The sequence below is a fragment of the Ascaphus truei genome, chromosome 2 (genome assembly GCF_040206685.1).
Source record: "Ascaphus truei isolate aAscTru1 chromosome 2, aAscTru1.hap1, whole genome shotgun sequence".
NCBI lineage: Eukaryota > Metazoa > Chordata > Amphibia > Anura > Ascaphidae > Ascaphus > Ascaphus truei.
This window is the reverse complement of record NC_134484.1, coordinates 271,784,239-271,801,321: the sequence shown is the minus strand read 5'-3', so window position 1 is coordinate 271,801,321 and position 17,083 is coordinate 271,784,239. Positions and strand designations below refer to the sequence as shown.

The 17,083-nt window shown below is 39.9% G+C and overlaps 1 protein-coding gene across 19 annotated transcripts in view; it reads left to right on the top strand.

Annotated features, from left to right (window-relative positions):
- The window catches only part of CTNND2 (catenin delta 2), a 1,535,845-nt gene that overhangs the window by 1,438,243 nt on the left and 80,519 nt on the right, over positions 1–17,083 (top strand). For 14 of the 19 annotated variants that reach the window (XM_075586233.1, XM_075586237.1, XM_075586242.1 and 11 more), the window contains 2 exons: positions 3,079–3,163; positions 10,432–10,557. In XM_075586233.1, the coding sequence (XP_075442348.1) occupies positions 3,079–3,163; positions 10,432–10,557 (211 nt within the window). The remainder of the gene's footprint in view (positions 1–3,078; positions 3,164–10,431; positions 10,558–17,083) is intronic. The other 5 variants (XM_075586241.1, XM_075586245.1, XM_075586249.1 and 2 more) reach the window with 2 other exon arrangements.

Here is a 17,083-nt window from a genome sequence, read left to right as displayed (position 1 = left end):
CTTGTGGGGAATAGGGCAAAGCCCTGCTCAGGACTTATTTTCTGTTTGTTTGCATATGTTGAAAAGAAGCTGTATTTTTGTATGCGATATTTTGAGGCTGAATAAACAAGCCCATTCTAAGAAACCCACGTGTTGTTGCATTAACCCTGCAACATATGGTGGTTGAAGTGGGATGCTGAGAGGCCCTTGCATTTGTAGGGCCACATCAAGAAAAAAAATTTGAACATTTTTTTAAAGAGTTTCTGTGCAAACAGGTCAAACAGTAAGGACTGTTAATGCAGGAACAGGCCAAACAACCGCAACTATTCATGCAGGAGCTGGCCAAGCAAAACCAATTACTACTGCAGCAGCAATCACAGCTCCTATGCTAGCAACAGGCATCACAGGAGGAAAACCAGGCCATGCAAAACCAGGAAATTGCCAAACTACTGGTTCAGTCCTCTTCTGCCGCCGGACCGAAACTTCCAAATAACCCCCCGGTACTCCTGAGGAAAATGAGAACGGCCAAGGACCCAGAAGCTTTTCTATTGACGTTTGAAAGGGTTGCTGTGGCCCAGGGCTAGTCTTTAGATCGCTGGGCAACCGCTTTGGCCCCACTCCTCATAGGAGAAGCCCAGACCTCTCATATCAAGGCCTACAAGTGGATCAAGCTATGGACTATAAACAAGTAAAAGCCTCTATACTGGATCGCCTAGACCTGACCTCAGAAACCTACCAGAAGCAGTTCCGGCATCTGAAGTTCCAAGTTCACCTCTAAGATGAGACCCTGGGTCCTAGCTCAGCGCTTACTGGACTTGTGTACTCGCTGGATACAACCCAAGCAGCACACTAAGGAGGTGATTCTCGAACAATTTGTTTTGGAATAATTCCTACAAGTGATAACCCCTCCCGCATGCTCTTGGGCAAAACGCCATGCTGCTAAAACCCTAACTTTGGCTGTCCAGCTCGTTGAAAAGTTCCTTGGGACCGAGGATCAGGAAAGTATCCTGGGCCCGACATATCCGACTCCACGCAGACACCCAAGGAGGGAGACCGGACCAATCAGTAACCTACGACCCATCCACACGCAACCGCCAAGTCCCACGAAAAGAACAGTCGTTCCAGCAATGGAGATGTCCAAATGCCGGTTCCCGCCAAGACCCTCGTCTATTTCCCGATGTCGGCTCATCGCTAAACGAGAGAGACTTCAGAAGGCATGGCACACAGGACCCATCCGACTCCTGATCCCCAGTATCCGATCCAGCTGAGCGGTAGCCACATCAACCTTCAGTGAGAGAGCCCTCTCCATTTTCTACCTGCAGGGAACAAGGCCACCATCATATGGAATGTCCACAGATGGATTGTTCCTACAGCAGGACAGTTGCCTTGGCCTTCCCCAGAGAAAGTTGCAACCCCTTCTACTCCCAGTCCCCATGATTGGGGTTAAACCATCCAGGCCCTTATAAATTCAGAATCTGAGAAAACTCTGGTCTTCTAGAAACTGTTACCGCCTGACATGCATAGAGTGTATGCACGGCGATGTAAAATGGTATCCGACGGCTAAAATCTACAGTGTGATGCCTGTCTGCTGCCTGAACCGAGAGATGCCACCACTTCTGATGATGTCACATATGACGTCTCACGTTTCCCGACGATCGTTTCGCGTGTACACCACGCTTCTTCAGGGGGAGGAGTCATTAGAAGTGGCGGCATCTCTCGGTTCAGGCAGCAGACAAGCGTCATCATAGTCAGGCTTGTATCATTGACGGTGCCTTCTATGTTACCTTTGACCCGCTGTGGTCTAATTTTGCCATTCATTTGGGACGGATGTGCTCCTATTTGGGTGCGCGAGTACTGATCTTATCTAGATCAGTATAAGAAGTTTGATGTGGAAGTCTTTCTTATAGTGTGTATTTATATGTATTCACGAACTGAGGCATCTCTTATTGAGATGATATTGTGGGAATTAATGTACCTATAAGGATATACATCTTCACCACGGAGCATACAGATGTACGTTTGGATGCTAGAAAAATATACCTATACACATTGGGAATATGCATCTAAGTGTATGCCTGTGACATTACATTCAGGTATCACCATATACGTATGAGATACACGTAAGATCTGATTACAGAGTGTCGATGAGTTTATAACCTCATGAATACTTCCATGGTGATGGACTAAATCAGTCTTTATCTGGAAAATTTATACACAATATTTTTCCATCAGCTTTATTATTTGATGCCATTATTAATCTGCTGACCTGAACAATATTTGAATCTAATTGAAATATATGTTTATAGATAGCAGTCAGAATCTACGATAGAAAGATATACTTACCTTTGAAGACTGCCTATATAGCCACTTCACTATGGGGTTGTTTTAATGTATATATGTGTGTTTTTAACAAATATTTGAATTAATAAAACTTTATTATTTTTTGATCTTGGTCAATAGACCTAATAACAGCAATTATCTGTTGGACCACCATAGTCCGGCTTTTAATATCCAGCATAGAGTGCTATAAATAGAGTGAACCTTTCTGATCCTTCTTGGATCAACTCTGTTAATATACTCTGAACTTTAAACAGCCCTTGTGGGGGAAAGGGCAAAACCCTGCTCAGGACTTATTTTCTGTTTGCATATGCTGAAAAGAAGCTGTATGATTTTTGTATGCGATATTTTGAGGCTGAATAAACAAGCCCATTCTAAGAAACCCATGTGTTGTTGCATTGACCCTGCAACAAGCTCCTTGTAACCTTGGTAAAGTCCCTTTATCTCCCTGTGCCTAGGGCACCAAAATAATTTATTGTAAGCTCATCTGCACAGCAACGGTGTCTGTAACAGTCCTGTGTACAATGCTGCATACCGCACACTTTTTTGTTATTGTGAAGCTCTTTGAGTCCCATTGGGGAGAAAAGCACTAAATGAAATAAAGTTATTGTTATTATTATTGTATTTGTAGTTGAGCATTTAATGATCTAGATGTTTACAACTATTTCTCTTTGCATTCCTTTATCGATGATTTTATCCAGCTCTTCACTGTCTTAATATTTTTGTCTTCATTGTCTCTTTTCCCTTCTTTTTGTTAAATAGGCATTCACCGAAAGTAGTGAAAGCAGCATCTCAGGTCCTTAACAGCATGTGGCAGTATAGAGACCTCAGAAGTCTTTACAAGAAGGTAGGATATACATCCTTTATGCATTTTATGATATGATAACAGTTATGTCCACCATTTTGCTAAATTGTATAAAGCCAGTTTCTGGGGAAAAGGACAGCGGCAAACCCTGAACAAGAGAAAAGTAAGTTGCGCTACATCTGTATACTGTATGTATTATTAGTATACTTTTTTTTATATATCATTTGCCAACATATTACGCGGCTCAGTAAAATAGGATAGGAATACTATCAGAATAAAATTACAACATTGACGTACTTCAGCATAATATGTAAGGAGGGCCCCAAGGAGTCTATCATTTAAATGGAAAAGGAAAGTATACTGTATACATAGGGTAAAGTGAGGAAGAAGTTAGTGTGTTACTAAAGGCTATCTACCATTAAGCTACTGTATAATAGCAGTACGATGACTCTCTTCTTTGCATATGACAGGTGCTATAGAAGGGCATGAATAATAAGATATCTGGAGAATGTGGTATAGTCTTCTTTGAATAAATACAATTTCAGTGCACCTTTACATGTGTGAAGACTAGGGGAGAGTCTGACAATGGGGGGGAAGGGAATTCATTTAGGACTGGCGCAGCCTGGGAGAAGTCTCAGAGGCAGGAAGGAAGGTGGAGATAACGGAAAGAGCATGTGGGGAAGTATTTCGAAGGGAGTTCTAAAATGCATGGGGGGAAAGAACTTTGTGGAGATCTTTGTATGTGAAGGCCAGCATTTGAAATGTGATTCCTGATAAGGCTTGTGGCCATCATAGACTTAGGCCGGGTCCATGGTCAAAAAGACAGCGCTGACCCGCGCTGAGGCGGAACACTTACCCCCATCATCCCTACTGAGGGTGGCTTTAGATGGCGCTTCAGCATGCTTCTGCAGGCGTGGAGAGGCGTGTGGAATTGCAGCCGACAGATAATTAAATTTTTCGCGCTGAGGGAAGCGGAGGGCCGGTCACGTGATCGGCAAAAGCCAACGTGGCGCGCTAGCCTCACCTCCCACCCCGCCTCCCACCCGCCTCACAAGCGCGCTCGCTGACGCTCATGCCAGGACACAAAAAAGCTCCTGCTTGAGCAGGAGAGCATGAGTGTCAGCACGGCTCAGTGCTGTACTTTGTACCATGTCCGAGGCCTTAAATGGGAGGCACAGGGTGAGATACATGAGTAGAATTATATAGTGGTTTTAAAAGGTTGTTTCTAATGATATTACATAGGCGGAAGTGGCAGACATGAATGAGGGGCTCTATTTGTGTGAAAAAAGAAAGGGTGCCATATATATCAACAGCTTCAGGTATTAGGAGAATGATAGTCATTAACGCTTATGAAGAATCTTGTGGGACAAGTTGACATTGAGGCAGCAGAGGGACATCCAGGGGGATATAACAGGGAGAGACTGATAATAAGGAAGGTAAACAGGTTGTGAGAGGAAAGATGGATTTGGGTATCATCAGCACAAAGATCATAATGAAACCCAATTGAGTGTATCAGTTCATTAAGTGAGGCAGTATAGAGAGAAAATATCAGAAATCCTAGAACAGAATCCTGTGGGATTACAACAGAACGTGCAAATTAAGGGGAGAGAATACCAGCAAATGAAACACCAAGAAGAAGGTTAGACAAATGGGAGCTAAATCAAGAAATAGCTGTCTTATGACCATAGATTGGTGAGTGTAGAAGAGGAGTGGTTGATTGAAACTGTAAAAGGCTACAGAGAGAACAAATAGAATGAGTAGGGAGAAAGAACCCTTGGATTTGTGTGCTACCTTTGCTAGGACAATCTCAGTAAAGTTGTTAGGACACACTCCAGACTGTAGTGCATCCAGAAGAATTAACAGACTGCAAATCTGACATTTAGTTATATAGGAGCCATTTCAGTAGTTTGAAGGGCAGTAATTAGACAAAAGACTGTCACAGAAGCATGCTAAAAGGGCCAGGCAAAAATAACAAAGCTGAGAGAAAGGTTGGTGGCTAAATTTGGAATTATATTGAGAGAGAGGGAGTGGAAATCAAGTGAGCAGATTGGAGGGGATAAGTAAGAAACAGGGTGGGTGGCTCCTCCTCAGTCATTGGAAACAAGGATTTAGGTAAGTCACTAAGGCTCATATTTACTAACCTTGCAGCCCATTCAAGAGAATGGGTCGTCAATTGTCTTCCAGGGCCAGAAGTGGTCTTACAGCTACTTATGGCACTGCTTAGTAAAATATGGGCCAAAATATTATGTAATAAAGGCAAGTGGATGAACTGGTATGGATGGGAAAACAGCATAGCTAAAAGTGGGTCAAATATATTGGGGACATAAATAGTGAATATACGAAAGAAGAAAAAATGATTATATAGCGCGATTGCATGAATGCAATGTTCAGTTTACCTGATCAAGTAATTGTTGCTATTATGGGAAATACTTTGTTCAATGTATCCAGGATGTTTCCACCTGTTTGCCTTACTGATACATGCCATGATACATGCCACAGATCACCCACTTTGTCTACCTGACTAAATATTTGATGAACATAAAAATAGAGTGAATGTGTTTACTCGTTTGGTATTCTTATGGTTGGGTAACTTTATCAATGTACTATAATACGTTTAACTATTAATACTAAAACTGTTTAAAAAAGAGGGTAATGACAAGTGATTTACTTTTCATGCATATGAAAAAAATTAGAATGCAAGTTTAAAATAAAAAAATAATAATAAATGTACAACTCAGTTTATTTAACTGCATAGGTGTGTTATTGTTTTTTCATCACTTTGGTTGTGAGAAGGAAAATAAGAAGAAAGATATGATAGAATATTATATGTATCAGTAAAGGAATATACTGTAAGGTCAAACTGAATTACTTTTAAACTGTATTACATGTTAGAGGGTGTAATGTGGAATGTATTGGAGGGTGGTGTGAGCTGTTTAAGGTTTAAGTATAAGGGACCACTGGGTGGTTGTTCTAAAGGGCACCACTGGATAAATCAGGGCCTTATAAGTCTACAGAGGGTTGCCTTGCATCAATGCCATGAAGAGCCGTGAGGATCTTTTCTGTGGAGGGCATTTGGAATCAGGACCAAACTTGAGTATTTGGACTGTGCAGGGCACTTAAGTGTTTGTGCTGTGGAGTGCCCTATTCTTATATTGGCGTTACATGGTTTTCAGTGCAGTCAAGACTAGAAAATGTCTCTGTGGATCCGGGTCATAGATGTTTGTTTGGTTTGAGTTGTGAGGGATCTATTGGATTTTGGCTATGTGCTTACCTTAATTCCGCACATGGCAAGGAGGGGGAGGGAGAATAAAAAGAGGGATATTTGTAAATTTACACATTCATGACAATGGCAAATATGCTTTAAAAACTAGCAAAAAACACAAAATAACAATTCCTCCTACATATTAGTACCCATTTTTTTAAATGATTAAATATGGGGGCTTGTCTAGAGCTTAACCACACTATTTTCGGATTTGGAAACATCTCAATTTCTGAGACCGTTACCAGTATTACCTTCTGGTTTTGAAAGGGGATTTAAATGGCCATCCAATAGGAAGCCTCAACCAATGATGTTGTGGTTTCCTATTGGCCCAAGATTTAGTGATCATTTTGTTTCCACTGGAGGGAGATTTAATAATAATAATAATGATAATAGCATGTTCTTGTATAGCGCTGCTAGTTGTACGCAGCGCTTTACAGAGACATTTTGCAGGCACAGGTCCCTGCCCTGTAGAGCTTACAATCTATGTTTTTGGTGCCTGAGGCACAGGGAGATAAAGTGACTTGCCCAAGCTCACAAGGAGCCGACACCAGGAATTGAACCAGGCTCCCCTGCAACAATCTCAGTGTCAGTCACTCACTGAGCCACTCCTTCTCCCTCCCCATTTAAACCTGATTACTTCCCCATTTGATATATTGGGAAACAGGGGGTTAAAAAAAGCTGAAAATATTATGGTTCCGCACTGCAGAACCCCCTGGTTTCCATCCTACAAAAAATGGTGGATACAAATAAAAACAAGTAGGGGGATTGCGGTTTTAAACTTACTAAATATCAGAAGATAAACTTTGTGAAAATATTGATAATTGTACGGTACCGCTAATTTAGATTTATAGAAGATTATCAACTTAAGTAAAATAGTGAATATACAGCATAGGTACTGTATGAGCAATGCCGTTAAAGACAGATTGTTTTATTGTTGGGGGGAAGTCTCAGAACCTTAATTTTACTGATTAGGAATGTTCAAATACTAGAGTTGATGCCTTTTCTGCCTCAAGTCTCTCATTATTGATACATTATTTCTGTTAGGGAAGATATACATTGATTTATCTTTAAATATAATTCTGGAACTTTTTTTCCTATAAAAGGTTCACTAGCTACAGAGAAAGTTGGTTATACTTAAGTAATAATCTCCGAAGAACAGGGCATTACTGGCCAATAATGCCCTGGCTTGAAGAGTTGAAGACCCGAGGCGAAGCCGAGTAATGCCCTGTTCTGAGGGGATTATTACTAATATAGGTTAAATGTTGTTGTTTTTTTGTTTGTTTTTTCATAAAAAAAAGATACTTTTTTTGTAGTCATTGATTTTTATCAGTGTATATACCTGTGTAGGAAAAATAAGTAAAATAGAAGATGATAGGGCTGAGGGGCAGGAGAAAGAGAGGTGTGGGGGGGGAGAGAGGTGAAGGAGGGGGGGGGTGGAAGAGAGAGGTGAAGGAGGGGGAAGAGAGAAGTGGTTGGGGGAGGGGTAAGAGAGAGAGGTGAGGGGGGAAAGAGGGAGATGAGGGGGGGAAGAGGGAGATGGGTGGGGGGATGAGGGAGATGGGTGGGGGGAAGGGAGATGAGGGGGGAAGAAGGAGGTGAGGAGGGGAAGAGGGAGGTTAGGGGGAGAGATATTGGTAGGGGGAGAGAGGTGAGGGGGGAAGAAAGAGGTGAGAGGGGGGAAGAGAGGGGTGAGAGGGGGGAGAGAGAAGAGAGGTGAGGGGAGAAGAGAGGTGAGGGGGAGAATTGGGGGGAATGGAGGGGGAGAGGTGGGTGGTGTGGAGATGTTGCAGAGAAGGGGGAGAGAAGTGGGGGGACTGTGATATTAACTACAACTAAATAAAAAGAAATACAAATTACCTTACAGTAGCACAGGCAATAGATGTGGTGAGAAATATTACTTTGTTGCAAGCAACAAAGTTACCAGTTGGTACATGGCAGCTTCTGACAGCACTAGCTGTCAGAGAGGGAGAGAGGCTGCTTGTGCTGCCGTGTTCAGTGTGCTCAGTGAGGAGAGGACGGAGGTGCTGCAGTTAAGTTTTAAACTTGCCGGGTTTTTTCTCAGCGCGAGCCCCTGCATCTCTGCTTTGATGTGAGTTGGCAAGTTGTCAAAAATTCCAAGCATTACTGAATGAATAATGCCCGGAATTCTGACCAATCAGAGAGCAGGGATTTCAGTAATGCCCAGAAATTTACTGCTTTAGCCTATAATACCTGGATTATAGATTGTGTTGATCGTGGGTTACCATATCATAAACTCTGTGTCCATTATGTTTCAAGTGACATCACAGACAATGTAATTGAAATAAAGTAAAGGGAGAGTCTTGAGTGGAATGAAAAGCTTTGTGGATGAATACATTTTTTAAGTTTTGTTTCTTGACTAAAACATGGCAATTTCTGCTCCTCCAATCATTCTCTCACTATTTCACTGTCTCCCTTTACTTCAATCACTGGACCATTATCATCCATTCCACCTCCATTATTTAGCATGTATTTTATTGTAAACTCTCTCAGGGCATTGTGTACCCCTCTGGCACTGAACCAATTACGTTATTTGTAGTGGTTTTAGCACAACTAATAAAAGTCTATCTCTAAACAACTATAGTATGTTGCCAATTGCCCTAATTTCAGGAAGCCACTGTTTTTCAGGCTCATAAAATACTAGTTAGTATTTTAGTCCCTTGTTTTTAGTACAGTTAAGTTCTGTTGTGCTTGATTTATAAATATGATGTCTATACAAATTCAAAAATAGGGTTTCTAAGCATTCAAAGTAATATTTTTCAATCATCTTTTTGAAAGTACTCATCTCTTGAATGGGGCATAATAACTCTTCCTCTTCCTTGTGGTGTTTTGTGGAATCAGCATTGTTTACTAAATATAGGCCCAAATCTCATCAAATTGTTTCATGTTGTTACATCACCAGTATCTGTATTACAAGCAGTTTCTGGACAAAACAGGCCAGTGCTCGCCTACAGTATATAAGAAAGCTATGCAAGGTCTTATATACTTATAAAGATGATCGTCCATTACAGTAGCACAGTTTAGCAATAATAATTATTCAGTTACGCCTACAGACTAAAACAGGAATCTATGGAAACACAGTAGATGGTGTTTTTGTGCCAGGCATGTATAGAAATAAACATGTCTGTGACTGCTTTGTCTGTCATTGTATACTTAATATTCAAATTGCATAACACAGAATTTGGCAGTTGTATCGTTATTTTTAATCTTGTACTCTTCTAAATAGAGGCCTTTCTTGCTTAATACTAATTTACTAACTGAAACACTATGTAAAACAAATGCATTCATTTTCACTTTGAACATGTACTTTTATGGCTTGTTACAAAATCAAATATTGTCCTTTTTGCAGAGTGATTTTGTACCTTATATCGGTATGCCTTACAGATGTAGCAGGCGTTACTCAACTTGCTAATGTGTTATGTCAGAAAATGCATAACATGGCTCCATTCAATTAAATTGACCTTGTGTGAAATGGGGGCTGGGTTAGTGCGATATCAGAGCCATGCTTATTTGCCAGTAGGAGAGTTAATGTCTGCTATATATGTATGTCAGTGTTTCTCAAACCTTTCCTCAGGGCCCTGAGGATGGCCAGGTTCCTGAGGCAGGCCTAACATTTTAATCACACTGTGTGCCTTCACCTGTGTGTAAGTGCAATCGTTATTCCTAAAACCCGGTGTAGCCGATGGTCCCCAAGGACACGTTTGAGAACCCCTGTCTTATATCACATGCCTTATATGTACATACAAGCATGGTTTCATATAATAAGAAGGTACTTTGTAGCATGAATATTTAGTATAACAATATGTGTAGCAATATGTGCTGCTGTATCCTTAACCCAAAACACCCAAGACAAGTGGAGGAAAGGTGGTGCTATATTTTGTGTAAGCAATACAGTATGTTATTTTTTCAAATGTTTTGTGTAAGGAAATCCAAACAAATATAATTTTGATTAAAACACGTGGCCCAGTATAACTTTATTGTGAAGTGCCTTATGAAATGACTGACTAAATGACTGATTGATTTGTGGCAGCAGGATGCCCCAGGCTTGAAAGTGAATGAGGAGAGAGGATATTCACCCACCCTTCAGTCTGAGCCAGAGAACGCTCTGTATACCCTCACCCAGGGCCAAGCGACCAGAATCAATTCCCAGATCCAGGTATTCTGGCTGTCGGCTAACCACTATTCATTGTTATAATTTATGTTTGATTTATGTGCAAGCAAGGTTATAAGACCAAAAATATGTTAAATACAAAATAAAGCTACTTTTGTCCAAGAGATAAAGCTAGTAAATATTGTGAACACATACACATACACTTCAGTTACCACAGGTTATTAGCCAATTGGTATTTAAAGGGCTCAGGTATACTAGATAAACTTCAAACAACCAATAGAAATATACTAGATTCCAAATATAACAAAGAAAGTATATACACACTACATAATATTGACTAATGATTAACAGAAGGACAGCCATAACTAACAGTATTACAGACATAAAGACTTAGGGGCTAGTAGACTTCATAAACCAACTCGCTGGTCCTGTTACGCCGCCAGTTTTTTCAGCATTGTTATCACGGTATTCAGAAAGCTCCAAAGACCTGCAATAGCAAAATGCCCAAACTGGCGAGGAGCCAGTGAGGCAATGTTTGAATCTCTCGAAAGGGATCTCCTGGCAATCTGCAGCGATGTGGCCCAGATGCAAAGAGAGCTGCACAGAGAGAGGCACCTCTCCCTCCGCATATCTTACCAGCAATCGCAGGTTTTTAATAAAAATTGTAATACTAGTGTATGTAAGCAAGGGGTCTCTGGAGCAGAACCACGTTGATTTCAGGTCCTTAGCTAGCCACTAAGGCAATGAAGGGGTTCAACTTCAATAGCCTGTTTATTGGGGGTGAAGGGGGTGGATGAAGGGGGTAATAGGGTAGTAGCCCCAGGGTGGGTGGTTAGGCCTGCCTGAAAGTTTGTGGGAGGAGTTAAACCCTTCACTACCATAGCGGTGGGAATGACTATGGTAGTGAAGGGGTTAACAGTCCCGCTACCCCCCCACCCCCGGTAGCCCTACTAAAGACCCACCCTTGGGGCAACTACCTCCTTCACCCAATCACTCAACCCCCAAGAAACAAAAATAAACACAACAACCCTACTACCCACCTCCTCTACCCCCAACAATCCCCCCAACACTTACAGTACACTAATGGGCAAAATAACTATTATCTACATATGGATAATAGCTAATTTGCCCAATCTTTCTACTAACCCCTGCCATGATGAAGGGCATCCTCATCACCATACTCCAGGTCCGTTGGCAGCAAGAGTACAAGAAAACATACAATCTAATGGCTCCTAACCCCTTAACCACAGTAGCGGTTAATAACCGCTATAGTAATTAAGGAGTTAACCCACCCTTCCCTGCTACCCACCCGGGAGGCATAACCACCCACCCCAGGCCCACTATACCCACCCTCTGATTTTTGCCCCCCCCCCCCATTGATTGGCACAGTGGTACATCATGCCCATATAATATGGGCATGATAAGCCACTATAGCAGTCAATGGTCAACCTAATACAAATCATTAAAGCCAAAAATACACAAGAATAAAAGAAATACACAAGCACCTTAACCTCCCAACAATAAAAGAACTAAAAAGCCTAATAGTATCCATCAATACAATGTATCTATCACCAACACAGCAAAAGAATAACAATTATGTTATTCCAAATCATAACAATACAATTAAATAAACACCTATCCAACCAATTCAATAAAATAAAGCACTAGCCAACAAATCAATTAAATCAATAAAAGCAATAGCCAACAAAACAACTAATTTATTTAAACCGCTAACCAATCCTAAAATGTACTAAAAACAAGCCATCCAAATTCTAAACAGTTTAATCAAAACAATAAACAGAAATAGAAAAAATAACCAATTTAAATACAATAAAAAAACCTGAAAAAAGACAATTGCATATATTCAATATGTATCTTAACTTTAGAAGCCTTCACCTTCCGAATTATGGCATATCAGGAAGGTCTCGACCCACGACGTCATCCACTGCAATCCGACTCCATCCTCCTTGAAGAACAGCATCAGGTACAAAAATCTTCTTTCTCCTAACTTCATCTGTCATTTTTTTCTTCTTTTCTTTAATCTTCTAACTTCTTTTTTTGTAATCCAATAGAGCCAGTAAATCCAGCAACGGAAATTGCCTGGACGTCTTCTTGAACTAAAATGAGATGGAACAGGCCTTATACGGTTCAGATGGTACAGTTCCAATCCGATTGGACTCTCTATCACATGACCGGCTTTGAATTTTTTTTTAAGGATGTGATGTCATCTCCAAGGGTGGTACGTCACATCCTTAAACCACATGGCTCATATCACGTGGTATTACAGCCAATGGGATTGAAGACAATCCCATTGGTTCCTGTACCATGTGATATGTTCCATTAGTTGAAAGGATGTGACATAATCCCTTAAAGTGATGTCACATTCTTATTACTCATGGAACATATCACGTGGTACAGGAACCAATAGGATTTTTTAAATCCCATTAGCTGTAATACCATGTGATATGAGCCATGTGGTTTTAAGGATATGACGTACCTCCCTTGGAGATGACGTCACATCATTAAAAAAAAAAATGTCTAGACACAGCATCCAATTGGATTGTTGCATTTGATCCTAAAATGTGACATCACAGGCCCTATGTAAGCCCTGTTTCATCTCATTTTAGCTTAAGAAGACGTCGAGGCAACTTCCGTTGCTGGATTTACCATGGGGATCTTTTGGATTACAATAAAAGAAGATAGAAGATTAAAGAAAAGAAGAAAATAATGACAGATGAAGACAGAAGAAGGAGAAAGAAGATTTTTTTTTAACCTGATGCTGTTCTTCAAGGAGGATGGCGTCTGAATGCAGTGGATGACGTCGTGGGTCGAGAGCTTCCTGATACGCAGGGATTCAGAGGGTGACAGCTACTTCTAATTTATTAATATGTGTCACTTTAGGGTACAGATAAATACAGTGATAGGCAATGCATTTTTGGCAAAGGCTTGTTTTGAATTGGTTATTTTTTCTATTTCTGTTTATTGTTTTGATTAAATTGTTTGGACTTTGGATGGCTTGTTTTTAGTACATTTTAGGATTGGCTAGTGGTTTTATTTCTTGATTTGTTTAGTTGGTTAGGTGTTTTTTTAATTGTATTCTATTATTTTGGTATAATATCATTTTTATTCTTTAGCGGTTTTGGTGTTAGAATAACTTTATTGATATGTAGTTGAGGCTTTTTAGTTCTATTATTGTTGTTGTGTTTAGGTACATTTTTATTTATTTAATTGTTGTGTATTGTTGTGCTTGATTATTTGAATAGGTTGGCCATTGACTGCTATAGTGGCTTATCATGCCCATATTATATGGGTATGATGTACCACTGTGCCAATCAATGGGTATAGGGTGGGTATAGTGGCTCTTGGATGGGTGGTTAGGCCTCCCAGATGGGTAACAGGTGAGAGTGGGTTAACCCCTTAATTACTGTAGCGGTTATTAATTGCTAAGGTGATTAAGGGGTTAGGGGCCATTAGATTTGTATTTTTTCATGTACTCTTGCTGCCAACTGAGGACATGGACCTGGAGTATGGTGCCGAGGACTCCCTACATGATGGCAGGGGTAAGTAGAAAGTTTTATTTACTTTATTTATGCTGGCTGGCTAATATTTGATTTTGAATGGGCAAATTAGCTATTATCCATATGTGGATAATAGTAATTTTGCTAATTACTGTACTGTTTGTTGGGGGGGGGGGGTTGTTGAGGGTAGAGGAGGTGGGTAGTAGGTTTTTTGTGTTTATTTTTCTTTATTGGGGTAGAGGGATTGGTTGAAGGGGGTAGGAGCCCAAGGATGGATGTTTAAGCCTACCGGGTGGTAGCGGGAGGGGTTAACCACATTCATTACTTTAGCGGTATTATTCGCAAAGGTTATGAAGGGGTTAACCCCAACCGCAATCCTCCAACAAGGCCTAAACACCCACAAAGGGCCAAATACCACCTTCACCCACCCCCGCTACCCACAATAAACCGGGCACTGGTAGTTAACCCCTTCATAGCCTCAGCAGTTAGCCACTAAGGTAATGAAGTTGCCTGTAAATGCACTTTTCCTGCATCTGATTCATGCTGGGGGCCTCTGGTGCTGATATTAATGTGTATCAGCTCCTGAGACTCCCGGCATCAATCAGATACAGGAAAAATGCAAAGTCCATGTTTGCCGCCTCTGAAGCTTCCTGGCAGCTTCATATCAGCTTTTTCCTGCGAGAGGAATTTGGGAGTAAATCATCATTCTAGAGCCTCAATAAGGCTCGATAACCTTATCAAGGCTTCTAGAATTGTACGAGTTTCAAAACTGCGGATAAGTGGCTTATCGCCGCTCACTTCACAATTTGTTTTTCACGGCAGAAAAAATTGGTGATTCAACCCAGTTATTGAGGCTTTCTGAACTGCTGTTGGCATTTTTGGCTGATATCAGCTAAAATTCCTCGATAAGTGAGTTAGGAAGGCTACTAGCATAGTAGCTCCAAAGCATACATGCCTGTGGCTCCTCAAGTTAAATATACTATACATATATACAAATCAAATATATATATATATATATATATATATATATATATATATATATATATATATACACATATACATACATATATATACATATATACATATACATACACACACGATGCCGTTGTTTCGATGAAATCAGGAAACAGCACTCAAGTAGTGAAGGTATAAGGTTTGTATTATAAAGCAAAACAAGGCACAATATACCGACATTTCGGACCCCAAACGGGACCTTTCTCTGGGTAATGCTGTTTTGGGGACCAAAACGTTGGTTTATTGTGCTGTTTCCTGATTTCGTCTAAACAATGGTATCGTATTTTTATTCAATTTTCTATGGAACATGCACCTACATGCTTACCATATATAAATATATATATATATATATATATTTTAAATGAAGTTCATACACAATAAGTCATCTAAAAAATAGATGACCTCCTTTATGCCAAAACCTTCACACATCAACATATTTCTTAAAGTTATTCCATGTCAAAACACATTATTTTATCCTACAGTACGTTATAAGGTACCCATTAAATAAAGAGAGGAGGTTACACTATAGTCCGTGTGTCAAGATGCTCATTTAATCCCCCGGACATAAGGGTACCCATCTGGAATATCCCACACGTCCCTTGTCTACAGAGCATCTTAAATCTGTGCCTTCCTAAAATATGTGGGGGAATATGCTCGAGACCCATGATGGTCATGCCACTTGGATCTCTGTATTGACACGCAGAAAAATGTTTTGGTACCCCATGATAATGGTGACCATAATCAATACTCCTTTTATGTTCCAGGAATCACAAATTGAGTTGGCTTGTTGTGCGGTCAACATGTCAAAATTTATACTAGATAAGTGGTTTTACAGTTTATGAATTCTCTTTCTTTGAAATGATCTCCATTAGCACGGCAAATACAATCTCCTTTTATCACAAATAAATTGACATGTCATCTAGTATGGTCACATTTGAAATGTCCCTGAGATTTGGAAGAATGATGTAATCGATCAGAGGGAGAAGCTGGTTTTAATATATATATATTTATATATATAAAAATTATAATATAATATTTTTAACATTACTTTGCAAAATATTTCAGATGGATTAGGAGGCAAGTTGTTTTTCAGGAATAAATCAGAGGAAAATATTCACCAATATTTGTGAAGTCCTTTTTTTTTTTTATTTCAAGAGCACACAAGTGAGCATGTGACTTATCTTTGCAACCAGAATTAATACTCACTGCTACGCTAGCCAACTCTTCTTTCACTTGCACCAGGTACTTTCAACGAGTACCCCTTACTTAATTGCAATCATATCTATCCACTGCAACCACTTGAAGTATGCAAGAAATATAATGAATATATATCTGCCAGGGTTCCAGGTTCTTGTTTATTATAGAAAAAAACTACGCACTTAACACACAAAAATCTCTTGTAGCAAAATGTGTCTGAAAATGTCAATTACTCTCTACAGAGCATGCAACAATTCATTCAAACCCCAAGGCATCACTTATTAAATGTTTTAATAAACATATTAAATACAGTGCTTAGATTATATAAAAAGGATTACAAGAACAGAACATATAGTTACAATAAATGCAGAACAGTTTCTTAAAATAATAGGATAAAATAAATATCAGAATTCCCTATACAGTACTTTACCGTATGTCATAGGTTTTCCCCAGAGAGGTCACTGTAGAAAGATAAAAAAATCACTTTTTTTGATCCCAAAACAGACCTCTGTTGAATTCTGAACTCATGGTAAGATCTATATAAAATTCTTCTCCCATTGAAACAAAATAAGTCCACTCCTGTCGTAAATCAGCTGCTAGGTTGACGGTTTTACAGCTTAGAAAAAACCCTCTACTTTTGACTTTTAAAAGGGTATGATATACAGTATGAAAGACTTCATAACCTGATACTTAAACACACATGAGTCATATCATTAGGTCAGGTGATTTTTGAATGTAAAAAGACTATTTTTGAACCGACTTGCTCCTAAATTTGAGTGACAAATGGATATATGTCCCTTATCACCTGCTAGAAAGGGTTTGGCCTTATTGCATTCGTCAAC